The sequence below is a fragment of the Diabrotica virgifera genome, chromosome 10 (assembly GCF_917563875.1).
Source record: "Diabrotica virgifera virgifera chromosome 10, PGI_DIABVI_V3a".
In the NCBI taxonomy this organism is placed as follows: Eukaryota; Metazoa; Arthropoda; class Insecta; order Coleoptera; family Chrysomelidae; genus Diabrotica; species Diabrotica virgifera.
The window spans coordinates 149,178,158-149,198,035 of NC_065452.1; the positions used below are offsets into that span (position 1 = coordinate 149,178,158).

General features: G+C 33.0%; 1 protein-coding gene across 2 annotated transcripts in view; it reads left to right on the forward strand.

Annotated features, from left to right (window-relative positions):
- The window catches only part of LOC114331297 (dual specificity protein phosphatase 10-like), a 195,086-nt gene extending 177,920 nt beyond the window's left edge, over positions 1-17,166 (forward strand). For both annotated transcript variants that reach the window (XM_050663242.1, XM_028280820.2), the window contains exon 4: positions 5,153-17,166. In XM_050663242.1, coding sequence (XP_050519199.1) covers positions 5,153-5,439 — 287 coding nt within the window. In that variant the 3' untranslated portion in view covers positions 5,440-17,166. The remainder of the gene's footprint in view (positions 1-5,152) is intronic.
- Positions 17,167-19,878: the final 2,712 nt, after the last annotated feature.

A 19,878-nucleotide genomic window follows, 5' to 3' on the forward strand; every position in this document is an offset into this window, starting at 1 on the left:
TATTCCTTTCTTTTTTTCTATTTGGTGTCCATATTTGCGAACGCTTTATCGCACTCGTCAGAAGGAATCGGGATAAACGGGCAGAGAGTAAATAACATCCGGTATGCAGATGACACGGTATTAATGACTGATTCGGACCATATTCTGCAGATACTGTTAGATAGGGTTACTGAGAGTTGTGAAAAAATTGGGATGAAGATCAATACTCTGAAAACCAATATAAATATCTTGGTCTATAACGAGAATAGAGGTAGCCCGACAAGGGTTTATCAAAATGAAAAGCTTATTTTGTAACAGTAGCAATAATATCAGCCTTAAATGTCGTTTTCTGCATTGCTATGTGTGGTCAATACTTTTGTATGGAACGGAGGCCTGGGCACTCAACACAACACTGATTAACAAGTTAGAAGCCTTTGAACTGGCTTTATAGAAGAATCTTGAAAATACCTTGAACAACCCACACCACCAACGAAAATTTTCTGAGGAGAATAGCTACAGATAGGGAACTGCTAGCTACCTGGGACACATAATGAGAAACGAAAAGTACCGCCTCGTGCAACTGTTCATCCAGGGTAAGATTGAAGGAAAACGGGGTCCCGGTAGGCGCCAGATTTTATGGCTTAGAAACATCAGAGACTGGACCGGCATTGATTCAACATATTTGTTTAGAGCCGCATTGGGCAGAGACAGATTTGCCAGTGTAGTCGCTAACCTACACTAAAGGAGAAAGCACCACAAGAAGAAGAAGTGTCCATTCGTTTATACACTGTACGTTAAGTCGACTTTACATTACATGATTTATCATGTGATTTGTCATATGATTTGGTCATGGAGTGAAATTTACATGTTTACACTGTGTGATTTGTCATATGATTTTGCATTGTTTATACGGCTCGTTTTGTCATAAGCATTGTCATGCGGCTCGTCATGGGAAAAATCATATGACAAATCACATGATAAATCATGTAGTGTAAAGTCGACTTTACATTGCCTTCTAATGACTTCATTGCTCTTTCGATCTCTCAGCGTATTTCCTGTAATTTTTCTCAGTACATACTCTCATCTCTTCCGTTTCTTGTAGTCTTTGTTATATAATACTACTTATACCTACTTTCCTTTCAAATACTAGCAGCTTGTTTATTTCCCACTGATGTAGAGTCCATCAGGACACTTGTTCACTTCCATATGTAACAATTGGACGCATAGTTGACATGTACAGTCTTATTAAATTGTCTTTTAGCAGCTTAGATCTTAAAAATGATGATAGGGAGTTCATCACCCGCAGCTATCCTTGCTGAGACCTCTTTTACTACTTCGAAGTTGTGGTCATTATCACGAGATGCTCAGTCGATATTTTGCTTCAGTTGTTGGCTTTATTCTTACGCTGTATTTCTTAGAATATCTTTTCTTCTGATGTATATTCGATTTCTATTATTTTTTCGTAATCTTCACTGATTTCGTTAATCTGATGATTACTTTATAGATACCATTAAGATATTAGATACCATTAATTTAGCATATCACAAACTTATAGGAACAATGTTTACAAGCTTTTTATGAAATTTGTTTAAATTATAGATACGTAAAATAAATAATGTAGTCTATTAACAATATATTATAACAATTAAACATTAAACATTTCACTAAAAAGTTTCGAATTAATTTGTTTATAAGAGATTTAAGCAAAATTAAGCTACAAACTTTAAAAATTTAACTAACGGAAGTTATAGAACAACTCACAACGAACATATTAAGCTTTAGTAAATATCTCATATGTTAATTTTTTGCCGATATATTGAAAATTGATACACGCGCGCGGTTTACGCGCGTTTGCATTCACTGCAAGCTGACCGTGCGTGTCAGAGCGCGTTGTGAAAAGTTTCATATCTTTCTCATAATAGGGAACTTGCACTAAAAAATTTTTTTGCATAAAATTGTTAATTTATGTTTTAAAATGTTATATTCAAAATATTACGTCTTAACAATGAATAGTGTACGTACAACATCTGATCAAAGTTCCGCGCCTAAAATTTCCGTTTCAAACAACTTCAAAAGCGAGAGCTGGGGTCTGACGTCATGGGCCACTCGTATCGTTTGCCCGTTCGGTGGGCTATTGCATTTAATGCAGTTTGCCCATAGATAAATAATATAATGTAGTTGTAATATCTTGTTTTACTCTATGGCAAAAATGATTTTTTCTATGACAGGCAAAATATTAACATTTTATCTCTGTTGACATGTATCAAAAAGTTCTTTTTTATGAAATTACTTTTGTCGTTTCTTGTGTTGAAGAACAAAGAAGAAACAAGTAACTTAAAAATAAACAAAACTTTTAGTAACAAAAGTAAGAGTAACTAAAAAGTATTGGTGCTACTATAGTATGCGGTCTACAGTCGGGTTTCTACTATAGCTTGCGGTCTACCGAGGGATGCGGTAGTAAGTATAAGCTGAGATGATAAAGATATTAACTTGTAAAATTACAATAATGATTCTTATTTATGCGTATTATTAACTTTGTAAAGAAGGATTTTGTTGGCTATGTACACGTTCTATCGGTACGTCTGCTAATCACCATAATCTTTTCTCAGAAGGCTTTGAACACAATAATGAAAGGCTCCAGTAGGTACTAATAAACATTACAATAAAATATAATCTTTATTATAATGCAAATTACACCGTAATCTTTTCCAGGATATACGAAATCCTTCGATTAGAGGTAGGTAGATCAAACCCACGGGGTAAACCGTGTACTATAATATAATGGTACCAAACTATTGTTATAAACGGTTTAAACATATGCTTATTAATAACTCTTACTTATTTGCCTTGACACCTCGCATTTCTCCAATAGAATAGCTTTCACTACTTTTTATAAAAGTTGCCACCATGAAGACATCAACGGTAGGTAAGTTGTCAGACTTACCCTCGTCCGTCATATTATGCGTTTTAAACTCTTTACAAAGTAGCACTCAACTTTATCAATTATTTCAGTTTAAAACTAAGCTGACTGGGGAACTACTTATTACAATATATAAGGTGAATATAAATAAAAGCTAGGAATTTTCCATTAAAGACGATTAAAATGTAATATACCCGTGATACCTACCCTAATCGCGTTGTTTCCGACTGCTAGGCCGGTTGACCGTGGCCCGTGACGTCGGACCAATAGAAGGACGTTCAAGAGCCTCCTAAGATATTTGAATTTTATAGCATTTTCAAAGCGTCGTAATTAGCGTACGGGTTAAAAATATTTGTTTTTTTCGCATGCAAGCGTTTTAAGATCATGTTACCTTATGTATTTTAATATCATTTTAATATTTAAAAATTTATGCAAGTTCCCTATTAAGGGGATATCCTAGTGTAAAAGTACGAAATTCGATTACTTTTTTTGGGAATTTCTAAAATAAAAAGTACTGCAACAATTGTTTTGAAAATTTGCATGAGCATTTATTATAAAACGACGTACATGCAAAACAATTTTCTTAAAAAAATATGGAAAATTAAACGATTTATCCGCGATCTACTGGCACCATAAAAATAAAAACATGGCTCCACTGCTGCAGTGATTGGGACTAATAGAGATCCTGAAACATAAAATTTCAAAGTGATTATTGAAATATAAGTTATTTCCTATACGATCAACTAGGATTTATGAAATATATTAAAATTTGGAAAAATGACGAAGTGTTGAAAACATTTTTTAAAATTAGGTAAAATATTTTCAGTTTCAAAAACCACCAAATTGACATTTTTTGTATTAAAACACGCCTAGTTGATGGTATAGAAAATAACTTGCATTTCAATAATAACTTTGAAATTTTATGTTTCAGGGTCTCTATTATGTAGTCCCAATCACTGCAGCAATGGAGCTATGTTTTTATTTTCACGGTGCCAGTAGATGGCGGATAAATAGTTTAATTTTCAATATTTTTTTATGAAAATTGTTTAACAGGCAATTCTTTTTATAATAAATGCTCGTGCAAATTTTCAAAACAATTATACTTTTTATTTTAGAAATTGCCAAAAAAGTTAATGAATTTCGTACTTTTACACTGGGATAGCCTTTGATAAAAACATTTACCAAAGCTTAAAAATGTTCGTTTTGAGTTGTTCTATAACACATTTTCAAAGTGTATAGCTGAATTTTGTTTAAATTTCTTGTAAACAAATTAATTCGAAACTTTTTAGTGAAATTTTTAATTTTTTAATGTTATAACTTTTTTATTAATAAAGATAAAATAATTTTGCAAAGTTTTTTTAAAGCTGAAACCATTACCTTTAAAATGAGGGGGTTTTGAAAATTGATGGCATGTATGAAAGCTGTGTATACTTGAAAATCCCCATCGAATGCCTATTTTGCAATTGTTTTTCACGAAATTTGTTATTTGTTATAACTCTGGATCTAACAATCGGATCAAAGTTTACGAAACGCCATTTTGTTGATTTTTACAAAAGGAACAATTTTCATTTTGGTAAAATTAAATATCTCTAATAATTATGGAATTATTTTAATGGATTATGGTTATAAAAGTCATCTGGTCATATTTATACAGAATAAAGTGTATGTAAATTTTATCATATATTTTTTCGTCAATGTGGCGTTAGAAAGTAAATATCTTCAAACACAAATAAACACACAATCAAAAACAAATTATAATGTAGTATGATTCTTTTGTTTTTCTCGTAATCTAAATCAAGAGACTTATAGTCGATTAGAACCTATCTATCTATCTGTTTCTAATAGTTAAGATAATACTCAATGCAACTCACAACTCAACGTGAAATAGCGAAATTTCTCACAAAATTTGTTATTTATGATCCTTAAGCTAATACCCAACCCTATATTTATGGCCCTTGTGAGCGGCGCGTTTTTTCCCGTGAATTGTCGGTAAAATGACACGGTTCAAAGGAATTTAACATACAGGTACTAAAGCGTCCACCAATCCGATGGAGCTGAGGCGCTGATACTATCAGTGTCGTGTTAACTTTAATATGTAGTTGTCTAACCACGTTCTGTTAAGATTTTTATCATTGTATGAATTAACCAACTTAATAAAATTGCTACCGCCCACGCGGGTGGTGTACCGTCCATATAGTAGATAATATATTTTTCTCTATGGCAATATACTAACAAGTGTGTTTTATTTTGCAGAAGCAGCTAGGAAAAGCGGTTCTAGAGTGTTGGTTCACTGCCAAGCTGGAATCTCCCGCAGCGCAACTATAGCCATAGCTTACATAATGAAATACAAACAGATGTCGATGGTGGAAGCCTACAAAAAAGTGAAAGAAGCCCGCCCCATCATATCGCCCAACCTTAATTTTATGGGTCAACTATTAGAGCTAGAACAGAGTTTACGAAATGATACCAGTAGTTCAAGTCACCAGTGTCGCTGGACGCAGCAAAATACGGATGAAGTGACCCCAGGATGTAGTGTGTAATCTAACGTGGATAATAATGGACAATGAAAAGCTTTTTGTTATGGCCCTGTACAGAAATATTTCTCAATTACGGTTTTCGCTACCGAATGAGCGTTATTCCAAAATAGCATGTGTTCCAGTTATATCATAACTTACGGGCTCAGTTACAAGACGGTAGTATCTCATACGAGTTACTGGGGCGAGTACTGGAAGCCAGTGTTTCACCAGAGACTTCGTAGCACCTCAACTAATTACGGGTACCAGCCACCAGCTACCAGAAGCGTGTAACCGGTCTCTATGGTGTTAGTGTGTCTTACAGTCGAGTACTACGTGGGAGAAGTATTGGTGGAGGAACCAAATATTGCTTTACTTATATTTACACGACTGGCATGAACACTCACAGCGAGTACTCTACTCTACTGGAATATAAAACACCAATTTACACAAGGAGAGTACTAAAAGTCAGTACTCGGTTTTAGTGTGCTGACTTTTATTACTCTTATTGTGTAAATTGGTATTTTATGTTAGTACTGTATAGTACTCGCTGCGAGTATTCATGCCAGTCTAGTAAATAGAAAGCAATCCTATTTACTGGAACGAGTAGGTTTCCCCATCAATATTTCTCCCACGCAATACTCGATTTTATAACGCACTAGCATCATAGAGACCGGTAACACGCTTCTAGTAGCTGGTACCAGTGATTGCTGTGATTAATTGAGAAGCTACGAAGTATCTGATAACGCGTCTGCCCATTAAAAAACGATTTTAGGCTGTAGACGCCACTATCCCTGTGAGATACTTGCCTCCAGTACACTCGGTGACTCAGTAGCTCGTACGTGTTACAAGCGTCGTGTAACTGAGCCTTTACCTACATAATCCAGTGAATTTTTTTAAGGAGAGAAACAAATTGGTCAACCTTTGAGAATAAATGATAAATTATTTTTATTACTCTCATTGTTTATAACAGTAGTAAAACTACGTCAAAAACTATTAAATTCTTTAGAAATACAATAAGTGTGACCTAAAACATATTGCATCACTGTGATACGGGATATATAGTAATAAATTATAATATATTAATATTCTGCATAATTATATACACATTAAAAAAACTTACGTTAGGTAGGCAAAATACGTATTTTTCAATTGCTACATACATGACATCAAACAAAAGCACATAACGATAGATACTATGTTTAAATTGATATAAGAACAATCATTTATGATTTAAATATTCTATACTTTATTTGTTTGCAACTGACAGCTCATTACAAATGCAAATCTTCAAATAGAGGTTAAGGGTTAATATGCAAACAAATTTATCCTCTCGTGTTGAAATATAGTTTTAGATATTATTTTTCAAAGAGTCCACCCTGTTTGCATATAAATTAATAACAATATAAACCTATGGATTATATACTCAACAGGTATGAAAATTATTGGTCAGTGTTGGAGAGTCAAAAGAATTTATATGTTAAATAAAATTAATGAAAGTGGATACATTGTATATCTAACATTTAAGCAATGTGCATACATTAATGCTGGGGCCACAGTAACGTCTAATGCCCTTACTGTGGCCACAGCATAAAAGCTTATCGATTTACTTATAAATTATGGATTTTCATCTCTTGTTGTATCTTTCCATAACTTATATCTCGTTGTATCTAAGATACAACTTTGACATAATTCGTACTTTCTATTTTCTTTTTATTATTAGTGTTAGGAGTTTTTAATTTCTTGTGGTCTTTTTTTAAGTAGGCAACGTTGTCTCCAGGATGATCCTAAGGGGGTGGGGGAGGGGGTACAACTACTGTAGGGTCTCTGGGGGTTATGGAATAGTAATGGTGTTAAGCGTAAAGAGCTCAAAGTAAATTCCAAAAGGGGTAGTTATAACTCTCAAAACCCCCCTGGTTACGCCACTGAAAGTAGGCATATGTAACTAAGCAAATTAATGCATAACTCGTAATTTTTCACAAAAACCTTATTGGTTTCAACTACATCCGTACGGCAATGGTTTATGACCTTGACGATAACCCTTAACCTCTATTTGAAGATTTGCATTTGTAATGAGCTGCCAGGTGCAAATAAATAGACTTTAGTATATTAAGATAAAGATGAGATACATGTAGTAGATATATGACCATGATCACCACATATAATACAAATATGACTTGTGATAAAAAAATTGAATGATTATTGACTCGAGTTATTCATCTCACTGAAACATCACGAGAGTTATATAAATACATTATTTCCTAACCTTTATAAGTATTTATCATATGTTATGCTTTAGATGACAAACAATGAAATAAAAAATATTTTCTAAAGGTTTCCAGTCTTACCAGTATAGAGAAAATCAAGTATTAAATTACGGGGGGGGGGGCATTTCAAGCATATTTTTGTGAATTTTTTTAAACTATGATAGAAATATTTTATTTTTAAATCAAATAAACATATTAAGTACAATTAAAAGAATATTCAAAAAAATTTCAAGGCAAAATATTGAAAAATAAGCCAACAGTGCACTCCGGAATATGTTTTTGAATCGCGGAGTAATTTACAAAAGAGAAGGGGAACAGCTGTTGAACGTTTCTCACTACGCTCAAGCGCTCTGGTGCAATGCCGCTGCACAAAGCGAATCGAAGGATGTTCAACATGCTGTATCTCCGGTAATTTTGCGAAAAATCGAAAAATTTTAAACCATACTCCCCCCTTGAGTTTCTACTAAAAGTTATGATATACAATTGCTGCAAACTTGCCATTTTATTGAGGATTATTTCATACAGAGCCTTCATTTTCCGTAAATGACCCGATATAGTCAATAACTCGCCATAGAGTTAAATTCTAGTCTTATATCTTTTTGTTTAAAATGGCTGTGTACCATTAAAGATATTTAATACATTATTGCAGTGAATCATTATTTTTGGCAAATTTATAGAACATTTTAAGCAATGTGCAACTATATAATAATATAATAGCCTTTATACATAATGTAGTACATATTATTTACATTAAATTTATTTGTATTTTTATATCACATACTATTTTTAATTTATTTCAACAAAAAGAAACCAAAACCTCTTCAAACCTCTTTTGGTACCACTACACAAAAACTTATGTACCTACTGTTAAATTGTAGTATTACCAGATTGTATATTACAATCTTCAGTACCAATCACACTCCTTCTGTAAGTTATATTAATGTCTCTCTTCTGATTTCTAGCAATGATCTTCATCCATCGTACCTCTACCTTACTGTATCTATTTCTGAACATAGTCATCCCCTTGTCTCCTCCACTGGTCTCCACCCAGTGCTCTTGTCATGCATCTTGTTTTAACTACTAGATTTTTTGCCTACTACTATATTTTATTATCTCCAAAAATATAACAAAATGCCACAAAAAATTAGTTCAGAACCATATCAATCTTATCTAGCATAGTTTTCCTCTCTTACAATTCACATCGCCTTTATAATATTATCTACTTATTTCACCTCCCATTGTCTTGTTTTGAAATGTCATCATCATCATCTTTCAACCTCTTGCATACACTGTTGACATAGGTCCCCATACTGTTCCACTGTTCTCTATCCTGTGCTTTCTGCATCTAATTTATTGCTGTTTTTCGTAAGTCGTCCATTCATCTTAGTATGAGTCTATCGGTGTCTCTTGTTTTGTTTAGGTCTCCATTCTATGAGTTTTTGGTCCTCCTATTATCATTTAAATGTGTTATATTATAGCCAGTCTATTTGACTTGTACAATCTGATGTTTTAGTCCCCTCTCTTACTATTCTGCTTGGAATCATATCATCTCTTTTTGGTTACTCTTAATTTACTGGCAGATTTTTAGTTCATGTTAATATTACCGGCAGTATAATACATTGGTGGTTAACTTTTGTCTTTAAGCAAATGGGTAGTGTTCCTTTAGAATATGTCGCATCTTACCAGCGCTGAATCTCACAGGGTTGATTGTCTTTTCCTATTTTAATTTCATGTACCTAGTATAGCTATAGCTATATAGCTAAAACCAGATGTAAAGTTTGTTTAGCAGTAAATGGTTGACTTCAATTAAAACATCCTGGGTTAACCGATAATATTATAAAATGCCCGGTTTCAGGTAAAATTTAAATATGTTTCATTTACGTATTTCAGGTAAAAATTTTGTGGATCCTTTGCTTTATTATAGGAGTACCGTCTAGTTAGTGTTAATTGTCAAAAGACCAACTCTGTCTACCTCGTTCGCTTATCGCTCCGGACCGGTCTTAACAATGGGCCAAGTCAGATAAATTTAATAATATTTACGACCGCACTAATTGAAGTCAACCATTTTCTGCTAAACAAACTATAATTGGTTGCCTCCTATTCATATATCTAAACTAAATTGGTTATATATTTTGTTTTTTGAAAGTTTATGTCTTCCATTTCATACCTACTTGTTCTATAGCCTGTTTTAGTTCTTCCATCATTTTGTAAGCTTCATTTTAATTATCTGCTGTCATAACAAGATCTTCTACAAACCGCAAGTGACTTAAGTATTCACCATCACTGTTTAGTCCTCTTTTAGCCCCACCTAATTTCTTAAATACATATTCCTCACTATACACTTCATCTGATTGCCTTCCTGTCTTTGCGTTTGAAAGGTTGGTAGTACTAATGGTGGTGAAAGAGAGTCAAGGATTGCCATGAAGATAATATATGGCATTACTTAAATAGCACAGGACAGTTTTGGTTTCAGGATATTTTCTTTTTGGAATTGAACCACATTACCAAATTACACAATATTGATATAATAGTTTACTACATAGATGGCTTGTTTGACTAGATTCAATTTGAAAATTATAAATTTCCTCTCACACTCGAAAAAAGGATTAATAATATACCACGTGTTGTGTAATTCATCTTTGTATAAAATATTTGTATTTTTGTTCTAAAAATTTGTCATATTATTTATTTGCCATATTTTCAGCAGCTCATAATGATTTACCTTGTATAGTGTAAGGTTTTATTTGAAACATTAATTGGAAACATTCTAAATGCTGCGAAAATATAAGAAAAGCGGCAGTTTTTACATTATTTAATTAAATTATTTATTTATGTTCAGTTAGTTTATAAATGATTCAATTTGTTTTTGTTTTCGGGTTTAATCCGAATGTATAGCTTATTATAAACTGAGGGTGACGTAACTTTTGACAGCTCTTTTATTTATATTGATTTGGTTGGTAGTACTGTCAAGAAAACCGTCCATCTAATACAACTCTTACAGGAAAAATCTAGACTAAACAAAAGATATTAACAATATTTCAAATATCTACTATGATCAACAAACAGTAGTACATATATAACAGCAGACAACTGAAGATATTGAAATAAAGAGAGAGGACGTTATGTACTTTTGCCAATCCTTCTCAACATGTATTCGGAAGACGTTATGAATAACTATAAGAGTCCAAGAGGCAGCGCTGAAAAATTTCTTTGAATTTACTAAAGCTAGATTTTTCACGGTTGATTACTGTGATTGTGTAGAGAAACACTGCGGTCGGTCAAGTGAAACGTAGAACATGGGGTTACTGAGAGGGTATCAAAGTTGCTTTCCTACGAAGGTAACTAAATCCATTTACTAAGACTGAAAATCAGTACACACATTCTAAATTAAATATAAATAAAAGTTATTATAGTCGGTCAGCTGTATGACGGGACAGAGCCGGTTGGTCGGCTCCAGTGAATGTACAGGGTTATTCACTATATTTTGACCCCCTTGTAAACTGCTTTATTTACAGAATGAGAAAAAAATGTAAAATGCAAAAGGTATTCGATTTTTAAATTATGATTTTTTGACATTTTTTTTAAATGGGAATAGGGGTCGAGTGCTAGCTCATTTGAAAGATTATTCAATTCCCTATTCAGTAATATAAACATTAACATCATTGATTATACAGGGTGTCCAAAAAAATTTTTTCAAAAATTTTTTTTGGACACCCTGTATAAATAATGATAACCTTTCAAATGAGCTAGCACACGACCCCTATTCTCATTAAAAAAAAATAGTCGATTACGTCATCACGTCCAGATGGATGACGTCAATAGTACGATATATATGTCAAAAAATCATAATTTAAAAATCGAATAACTTTTGCATTTTACATTTTTTTCTAATTCTGTAAATAAAGCAGTTTACAAGGGGGTCAAAATATAGTGAATAACCCTGTACATTCACTGGGCCCGACTGACCGGCTCTGTCCCGTCATACAGCTGATCGACTATAATAACTTTTATTTATATTCAATTTAGAATGTGTGTACTGATTTTCAGCCTTAGTAAATGGATTTAATTACCTTCGTAGGAAAGCAACTTTGATACCCTCTCAGTAACCCCTGTTCTACGTTTCGCTTGACCGACCGCAGTATGATTCTCTACACAATCACAGTAATCAACTGTGAAAAATGTAGCTTCAGTAAATTCAAAAAAAAATTTCAGCGCTGCCTCTCCGTCTATAAGTTGTTTAGTCAGCCAATACCCACCCCGGGTTGTAGTGCTACGAGAAGAAGTTATGAGTAACTGCAAAAATTCTTAAATTTGTGAGTTTGTGTGGTAAATTCCTCTAAATATACTATTGAAGTAGACTGATATTAATTTAAAGATTTATGTTCAGACAAATGAAGTCAATCCCCAAACTTTTTAAAAGTCATGGACCATTATAAATAGAATAATAATAATAGTCCCCCGTTTTATACCGCTAACGCGGCTTTGGGATTATAGCAGGGTAGTCTGCTATAGCTAGGGCCTAAGGTATACAAGGAAGGCGACAGGGCCAGTGCTACGCTTCAACCGCCTATTATTACCCCTGGTTTTACCAAAGGTACATTTTTATTCAGGCTGCGTCGACCTGGGCCTATATACTATATTAAATATTATTTACTATTTATGATATTGATTAAAAATACCAATCAGAAAGTACTTTTTTTGCTAAAATATCATGAATCAATATAACGTCACATAGAACAGGTTTGTATGGAGTTCGAAGGACCAGTTTGGAATACATTAGATACAACAAGAAGATGCCAAGATATAAAACGTTGAGACTTAGAATCCACGAATGAAAGTACAGAGATAAGTTGACTCAATCTATTTGCTAGCAAACAAATTTGTAAACGGCTTGCCAAAACTGTCTATTATGTAGTTAAGATGTCACCGTCACTTTATAATAAATAAAGTATATTATTGTAACTTAAATTTGTTCGGTGTTAGTCTGATTTTATTGAGCAGTGTATTTAAAACTGAAACGATGCTAAGAACTAAGTAGGAGACAGTTAACAAGCCTTTATTTCCAATACAGTAGAACCACGATTATCCGTGCTCGGATAATCGAAAAACACGGATAATCCGAACTTTTATTTCGTACATATTGATACATTGTAGGTACATACATAGTATTATGGACCTACCACAAAAAGATAACAGAGAAAGTTACTGCATAAATAAACGTTTATACTAAATAAGAAAAATAAAAACTACATAGGTATGCAGATCAACTTGCATTTACATAAAGCGGTTATATATTTTTAGGCTTTTTAAAAAAAGTCAGTCACTTTGGTATGTGTTAAAAGTCTTTGACTATTTTATTGTATGGCATATTCTGCGCAAGTTCAAAATATCAAAATGATCCTAAGGTTCTCGTTGCTCAAAATAGTCTAGTAGAATATTGGCAGCTTCGTCAGCATCCTGACTAGTTACTCTGATTGGTTCCGTCCCATCATTTCTTCATCGTAAGTTTCGTCTTAGTTTCTTTATCATCATCTCCTTTTATCATCTCTTTCAAGACATTGAAAGTCTTCTCTTTTTTCCACTCTATCTATTTGCCACTATACAAATTGCGTCTTTTAAATAAAAATCATTTATTTTAGCCTTTCTAGTTTCATAGGCCTGATGATGGAATACAAATAAGAAATAATTGTAAACTGTGAAACCGGTCGCATAAACACAACATCCTTTGAGATTTACTAAACAAAGATTGTGAGAAAAGAGTTTTCTTCATCCAACACGTTCTTTGCTACAGGCGTCTCATTGTCTCAGTAACACCCTGATCCATTTGTACAGGATTTATATTATCACTCAAAAATAATAGCAATTCATATCGATTTAATTTTTAAAGGTCTTAAACAAACATTATTGTTTATAGTAAAATAACTGGGTGACATTTATTTCACAATGTAGGCCAATCGGTTCGAGAACACCTCAGTCAGCGATTTTGATATTATGAGTATTTCACGGTCACAATCGTGTCGTCAAAATCATAACAAAACAATTACGAGTTTATTTATAGATACGGAGAAAGTATTGCACAGATCAATCTGTATTCATCATTCATTATTTAGACATCAAGTAGTTAGAATATAGACTTTGCCCACCAACTCGTTACTGGTATATTTAGTGTTGGCAATAAATACATGTTTGATAAATAGTGTTTTACAAATCAACCCCCTTGTCGGGGGTAAAGAAGGCGCTAAAGAACCCCAACCACCATACATTGGTTGTATATACAACACCATACAGTGATGTAACATTGGCTGGAAAAAAAAAATTTCGATAAAACCTCAAAAAAATACAATTGGAGTTATGGAAAATCATAAGACGGATAATCCGCGTCCCGGACAATCCGCGTTCCGAATAATCCGCTCACGGATAATCGGGCTTCTACTGTAATTATTAGTTTATACAAAAACATTCAAGTATTTGTAGAAATTTAAATTTTTTCATTAAATATCAAAATATGTTGCCAGTTAATTAGTGTTAATATTGCCAGAGCAGGTTTAAGAGTTATATTGGAGTAGGATTATATTCTTGGATCTTAGATCGTATAAAGAATGGTAACAGTGTCAGTGCTACACTTCAACCCATATTTTTGACCAGGGTGTTCATCTGTTTTAGGCTGAATTGACATAGAGAGCAAAATTTGAGTTACCAAGCTTTTACTTTATGTATTAATTATATGTGAACTTTTTGTAAAAATATTGGTAAATTCGGAAGCGATTTTTTTGTTTTTTGTAATCTCTTAATAAAGTACTTGATGTCTTGATATTTTTTGTGTTTCCTTAAGGCTTACACTGCCGGTAGGCTTGTAGCTGTTGCACCTAAAGTTTCACTGTTGAAGTCATACGTGAAGATTTTTGTAATGAAAGATTTTTGGATTGTATTCTAGCTGAATAATTTGTAACCAGGGTTCTGATATTTAATGTGATTTTCTTAGGTTAGTTTATATAATAATTTTATTGTACTACAAGCACGTGAACGTGTTTGTAGAGATTTTTTTTTTGTTTTATTTCATAAAGGCGTTAACGTTCTTAATGTAAGAGGTGGGAATGAGCTTGCCCACATATATACAGTGTGACTTCTAATAAGTATTTATTTTTGACTTAATTTAAGTTATATATTATGTAACAGTTTCATATACTTAAATATCTGTGCTTGGGTGGTTGTAGGATTGAATCATGTCTCGTGTTGTAGAGTAGAAGCAACGAATACTATTTTTTTCGCAAAGAGGAGGGAGTTGAAAGTTAATTTTGATTTCACATTGTATGTTTTTTCCGTGACAAGACATCTCGTAACGTGACAGTTCGTAACCCCACAAATGGTAACGGACAATTCGTTACTTCATAATTGAATTTTTCTGTTTATTTTTGTTAACGTGGAAACTAACTTTTATTACAGTTACAATAGAAATTACGTTTATTAATTTAACTAACGAACATCAGGATAAATATGTTGTGACACATTTCATATTTCGTAGGAAATTAATTTTTAAAATTATATAATAAAATAAATATAATCTAGTAATGTGAATTATATTAATCATTATAGTAAATGCATTATTTTTATACCTACTGTTTTTATTTGCTTGATTCTTTTTCACACTTAGTTTTACTACTTTAAAGTGATCATTCAAGTTGTTAGATTTAAAAAAAAATCTTTAGTTGTCATATTAACAAGAATATATGCAAAAATATGTGTGTTTTTAAAAAAGTCCCATTACTTTTAATACAGGAATGTATGCAAAATGTATTTTTGTACACTCACCGGCACAAAAAAACGGGCACCCCAAAAAATGGGTAATTTTTAATGACTTTTATTTCCTAAACCTGATATCCGATTTAAAAATTTTTTTAATATGTTATAGCCTTATTCTCTATCAATATCGCTGTAATAATATTGTTGCTAGACAGGTACATTGTCATTGTATACAGGGTGTACGAATCAAACTGTGTTTATTTCTCTAACTTTGGAACACCCTGTGGAATGTTCTAGCTTTTATAAAATACTGAAATTAAATCCCAACTATAGCCTCAGGTTTTCTTAACATTTTGTTTTTGATTCATTCGCTTATGTTGGATAATAAAAAAGTTAGGCACTTTAACAACTACCCCTGTTTTTCGACAATACAGGGTGTTTTTAAATAAGTACAACAAACTTTAAGGGGTAATTCTGCATGATAAAATAATGACAGTATGCTTTATAAACGTATGCCCGCAAATGCTTCGTTTCCGATATATGGGGTGTTGAAATTGTTCTTACAAACTGACGCTTTATTCATTGCTCTAAAACGGTTTGTGATATGCAAATGAAATTTGGTAGATTTTAAGAGGTAGTTATTGCGCATTTTTTGGCCTACAGTTAAGAATTTTATATTCACCATTGGCGTGCATACGGGATATATCTAAAATGTTTATACCCGTATGCACGCCAATGGTGAATATAAAATTCTTAATTGTATGCCAAAAAATGCGCAATAACTACCTCTTAAATTCTACCAAATTTCATTTGCATATCACAAACCGTTTTAGAGCAATAAATAAATCGTCAGTTTGTAAGAACAATTTCAACACCCTCTATCTCGGAAACGAAGCATTTGCGGGCATACGTTTATAAAGCCAACTGTCATTATTTTATCATGCAGAATTACCCCTTAAAGTTTGCCGTACTTATTTAAAAACACCCTGTATTGTCGAAAAACAGGGGTAGTTGTTAAAGTGTCTAACTTTTTTATTATCCAAAATAAGCGAATGAATCAAAAAACAGAATGTTAAGAAAACCTGAGGCTATAGTTGGGTTTTAATTTCAGTATTTTATTAAAGCTAGAACATTCCACAGGGTATTCCAAAGTTTGAGAATTGATTCGTACACCTTGTATACAATGACAATGTACCTGTCTAGCAACAATATTATTACAGCGATATTGTTAAAGAATAAGGCTATAACATATTAAAAAAATTACCTAAATCGGATATCAGGTTTAGGAAATACAAGTCATTAAAAATAGCCCATTGTTTAGAGTGCCCGTTTTTTGTGCCGGTGAATGTATAGACTCAATGCTGATAAATTTGCTAAAAAAAATAAATGTTGACGTTACGAATTGTCGGTTACGAACTGTCGCGTTACGAGATGTCACGGAACCGTTTTTTCAGTGTATATCCTGAGCCGGTATATTTATGCATAAGTATATTAAACGATGAATTGTATTATTATTGTACTACTAATATACTTTATGAAATATATATAGTTAATAAACTTTATGAAATAAAATAAAGTTTTGGTGTAGCTAAGTACCGAAAATATTTCGACGTCTATGTTCTGAAGTATTGTAGAAGTCTATCACGATTAAATATGTGCCTTTTACATTTACATGTAAACTGTATAGACTACAGACTGTACAAAATAAAGCCTTTGATTATGTAAATACAATAAAATGTTATTAACGTCTCGTTTTATTTATTGAACAAATGTTTCCAAGCAAAGTAGTCGTAAAAATACTAAATTATAATTAAAAGTCTAATAAGTCAGGTAATAAAATTCGAAATTATTGTTTATCCTCTGAGCTTTTTAAGTTGGAAAAATAAAGCATAACAGATGAGTGACGAAATACTCGACAAGGGAAATGTAAATTGAATTTCACGTATTTCGCCACACTTAAAAAGCTCAGAGAATAAATAATTTTGAATTTTATTTCCTGACTTATTAGGCTTTTGATTCATAGATGGTGCTAGTAGCACCTTTGGTAATTATTTTGATAATTACCCGGAAAGGATGAAAGGATTTGATTTCAGTTCAGTGCCTCTACCCAGGTGCTCCGATGAGGAAACGTTATTCCGAAATACATACGTATAAGCACATAGTAGAGGCTCTGTACTGTAATCAAATCTGACCCATCTTTTCTTTTCTTTTAGCTCTGTACTGTAATCTAAATCTGAACCTGAACCATCTCTTCTTTTCTTTTAGTTTATACTTTATTCACCTTTGGTGGATATTAAAGGAAATAGTTCGCTAAAATTATTATCACGGTGAATGACAGGACGTGAAATGCAATTTAGATTTCCCTTGTCGAGTATTTCGCCACTCTGTTATGCTTTATTTTTCCAACTTAAAAAGCTCACGAGAATAAATAATTTCGAATTTTATTTCCTGACTTATTAGACTTTTGATTCATAGATGGTGCTAGTAGCATCTTTGGTAATTATTTTGATAATTATCCGGAAAGGATGAAAGGATTTGATTTCAGTTCAGTGCCTCTACCCAGGTGCTCCGATGAGGAAACGGTTATTCCGAAATACGTATAAGCACATAGTAGAGGCTCTGTACTGTAATCAAATCTGAACCATCTTTTCTTTTAAATTGTAATTCTTCTTCTTGTAGTACCGTCTCCTATCAGAGGTTGGCTACCATCACAGCAATCTTAACGTTATTGGCTGCAATTCTGAACAACTGTATTAAACTGCACCCATACCACTCCCTTAAATTTCGCAACCAGGAAATCCTCCTCCGTCCAGGGTTACCAGACCTAGGGAATTTTCCCTAAACCTAGGGAATTTTGAGCCAGCTTAGGGAAAAGGGGAATTTTATTCAATTCTATCAAAAATCTAGGGAATTCTTAATATTTGTAAGACGATTTTAAAAAATCTGTTTGATTTTATAAGCTTTATAAAATTGCACATATATTATTTACATGAAAATCGTTTTATTCCCGAATTCGGGGAATCCCAGCGATGCGTTAAAGTTTAGAAGTGAAGAGAATATGACAGATATCGATTTTTATGATTATCGATTATTCCCCATTTGTTATCAGGGGCAAACAAACATCAATTAGGTTATGTTATAAATCTATAATTAATCGGGGTTTCTGATTTCTGGGTTGTAGGATTAAATTATTATCCATAATATATAAAATCCACGAAGAGATTTCTGTGGGATTGGGTTCTACCTACCATTAACCATAAAAATATTACTAGATTATTAGATAACCATAAATGTTCGATTTTTGATTTGGTGTGTCGCTTGTCAACAATAAACGATTCGAATCGATCAAGAGGTAGTTATTTCACATTTTTTCACATACAACTAAAAATTTTATATTCGCCATTGGCGTGCATACAGGTAATATGATCGGGTAATATGACCCGTATGCACGCCAATGGTGAATATAAAATACATAATTGTACGTCAAAAAATGCGCAATGACTGCCTCTTAAAACCCACCAAATTTCATTTGCATATCTCAACCGGTTTTAGAGCAATAAATAAATCGTCAGTGTGTAAGAAAAAATTCAACACCCGGTATCTCGAAAACGAAGCATTTGCAGACACATGTTTATAAATCAAACGGTCATTATTTTTTCATGCAGAATTACCCCTTAAAGTTTGTCGCACTTATTTAGATACACCCTATATTGATAAAGAACATGGCTACTTGTCAAAGTACCTAACTTTTTCATTATCCAACGTAAGTAAATGAGTCAAAAAGCAGAATGTTAAGATAAGAGAGACTAGGGCTACAACTGAGTTTTAATTTCAATGTTTTTTTGGATGCTAGAATATTCCACAGGGTGTTACGAACTTTCAGGAAAAAACACAGTATTATTGTTATACCCGGTATACAATGACATTTACCTGTTCAGCAACACTATTACTACATCCATATTCTTAGAGAATAAGGCTACAACATATTAAAAAATCACTAAAATCGGACAACAGGTTTAGGAGATTCGAGACATCAAAAATGACCAATTTTTAAGGTGTCCCGGTTTTTTTGGCCAGGAGTGTAGATGGAGATGCATGCAGTAGAATTAGGGCTGGATGGATGAAGTGGAAGGAAGCCAGTGGTGTGGTGTGTGACAGAAAATTTCCAATAAACAGCCATAAGACCGGCTATGATATACGGAACTGAATGTTGGGCAGTGAAGAAGAAGAGGAACAACGAATGCATGTGGCAGAAATGAGAATGCTTAGATGGATGAGTGGAGTGACAAAGAAGGATAAAATTAGAAATGAGTATATTAGGGGAAGTCTAGGTGTGGCACCAATTGATGCCAAAATGAGAGAGCATAGGTTAAGATGGTTTGGTCCTGTTCAACGTCGAGACGTTAGTCACCCAATACGAAGAATAGCTGAAGTGCAGATTCCTGGAAGGAGTAGGAGA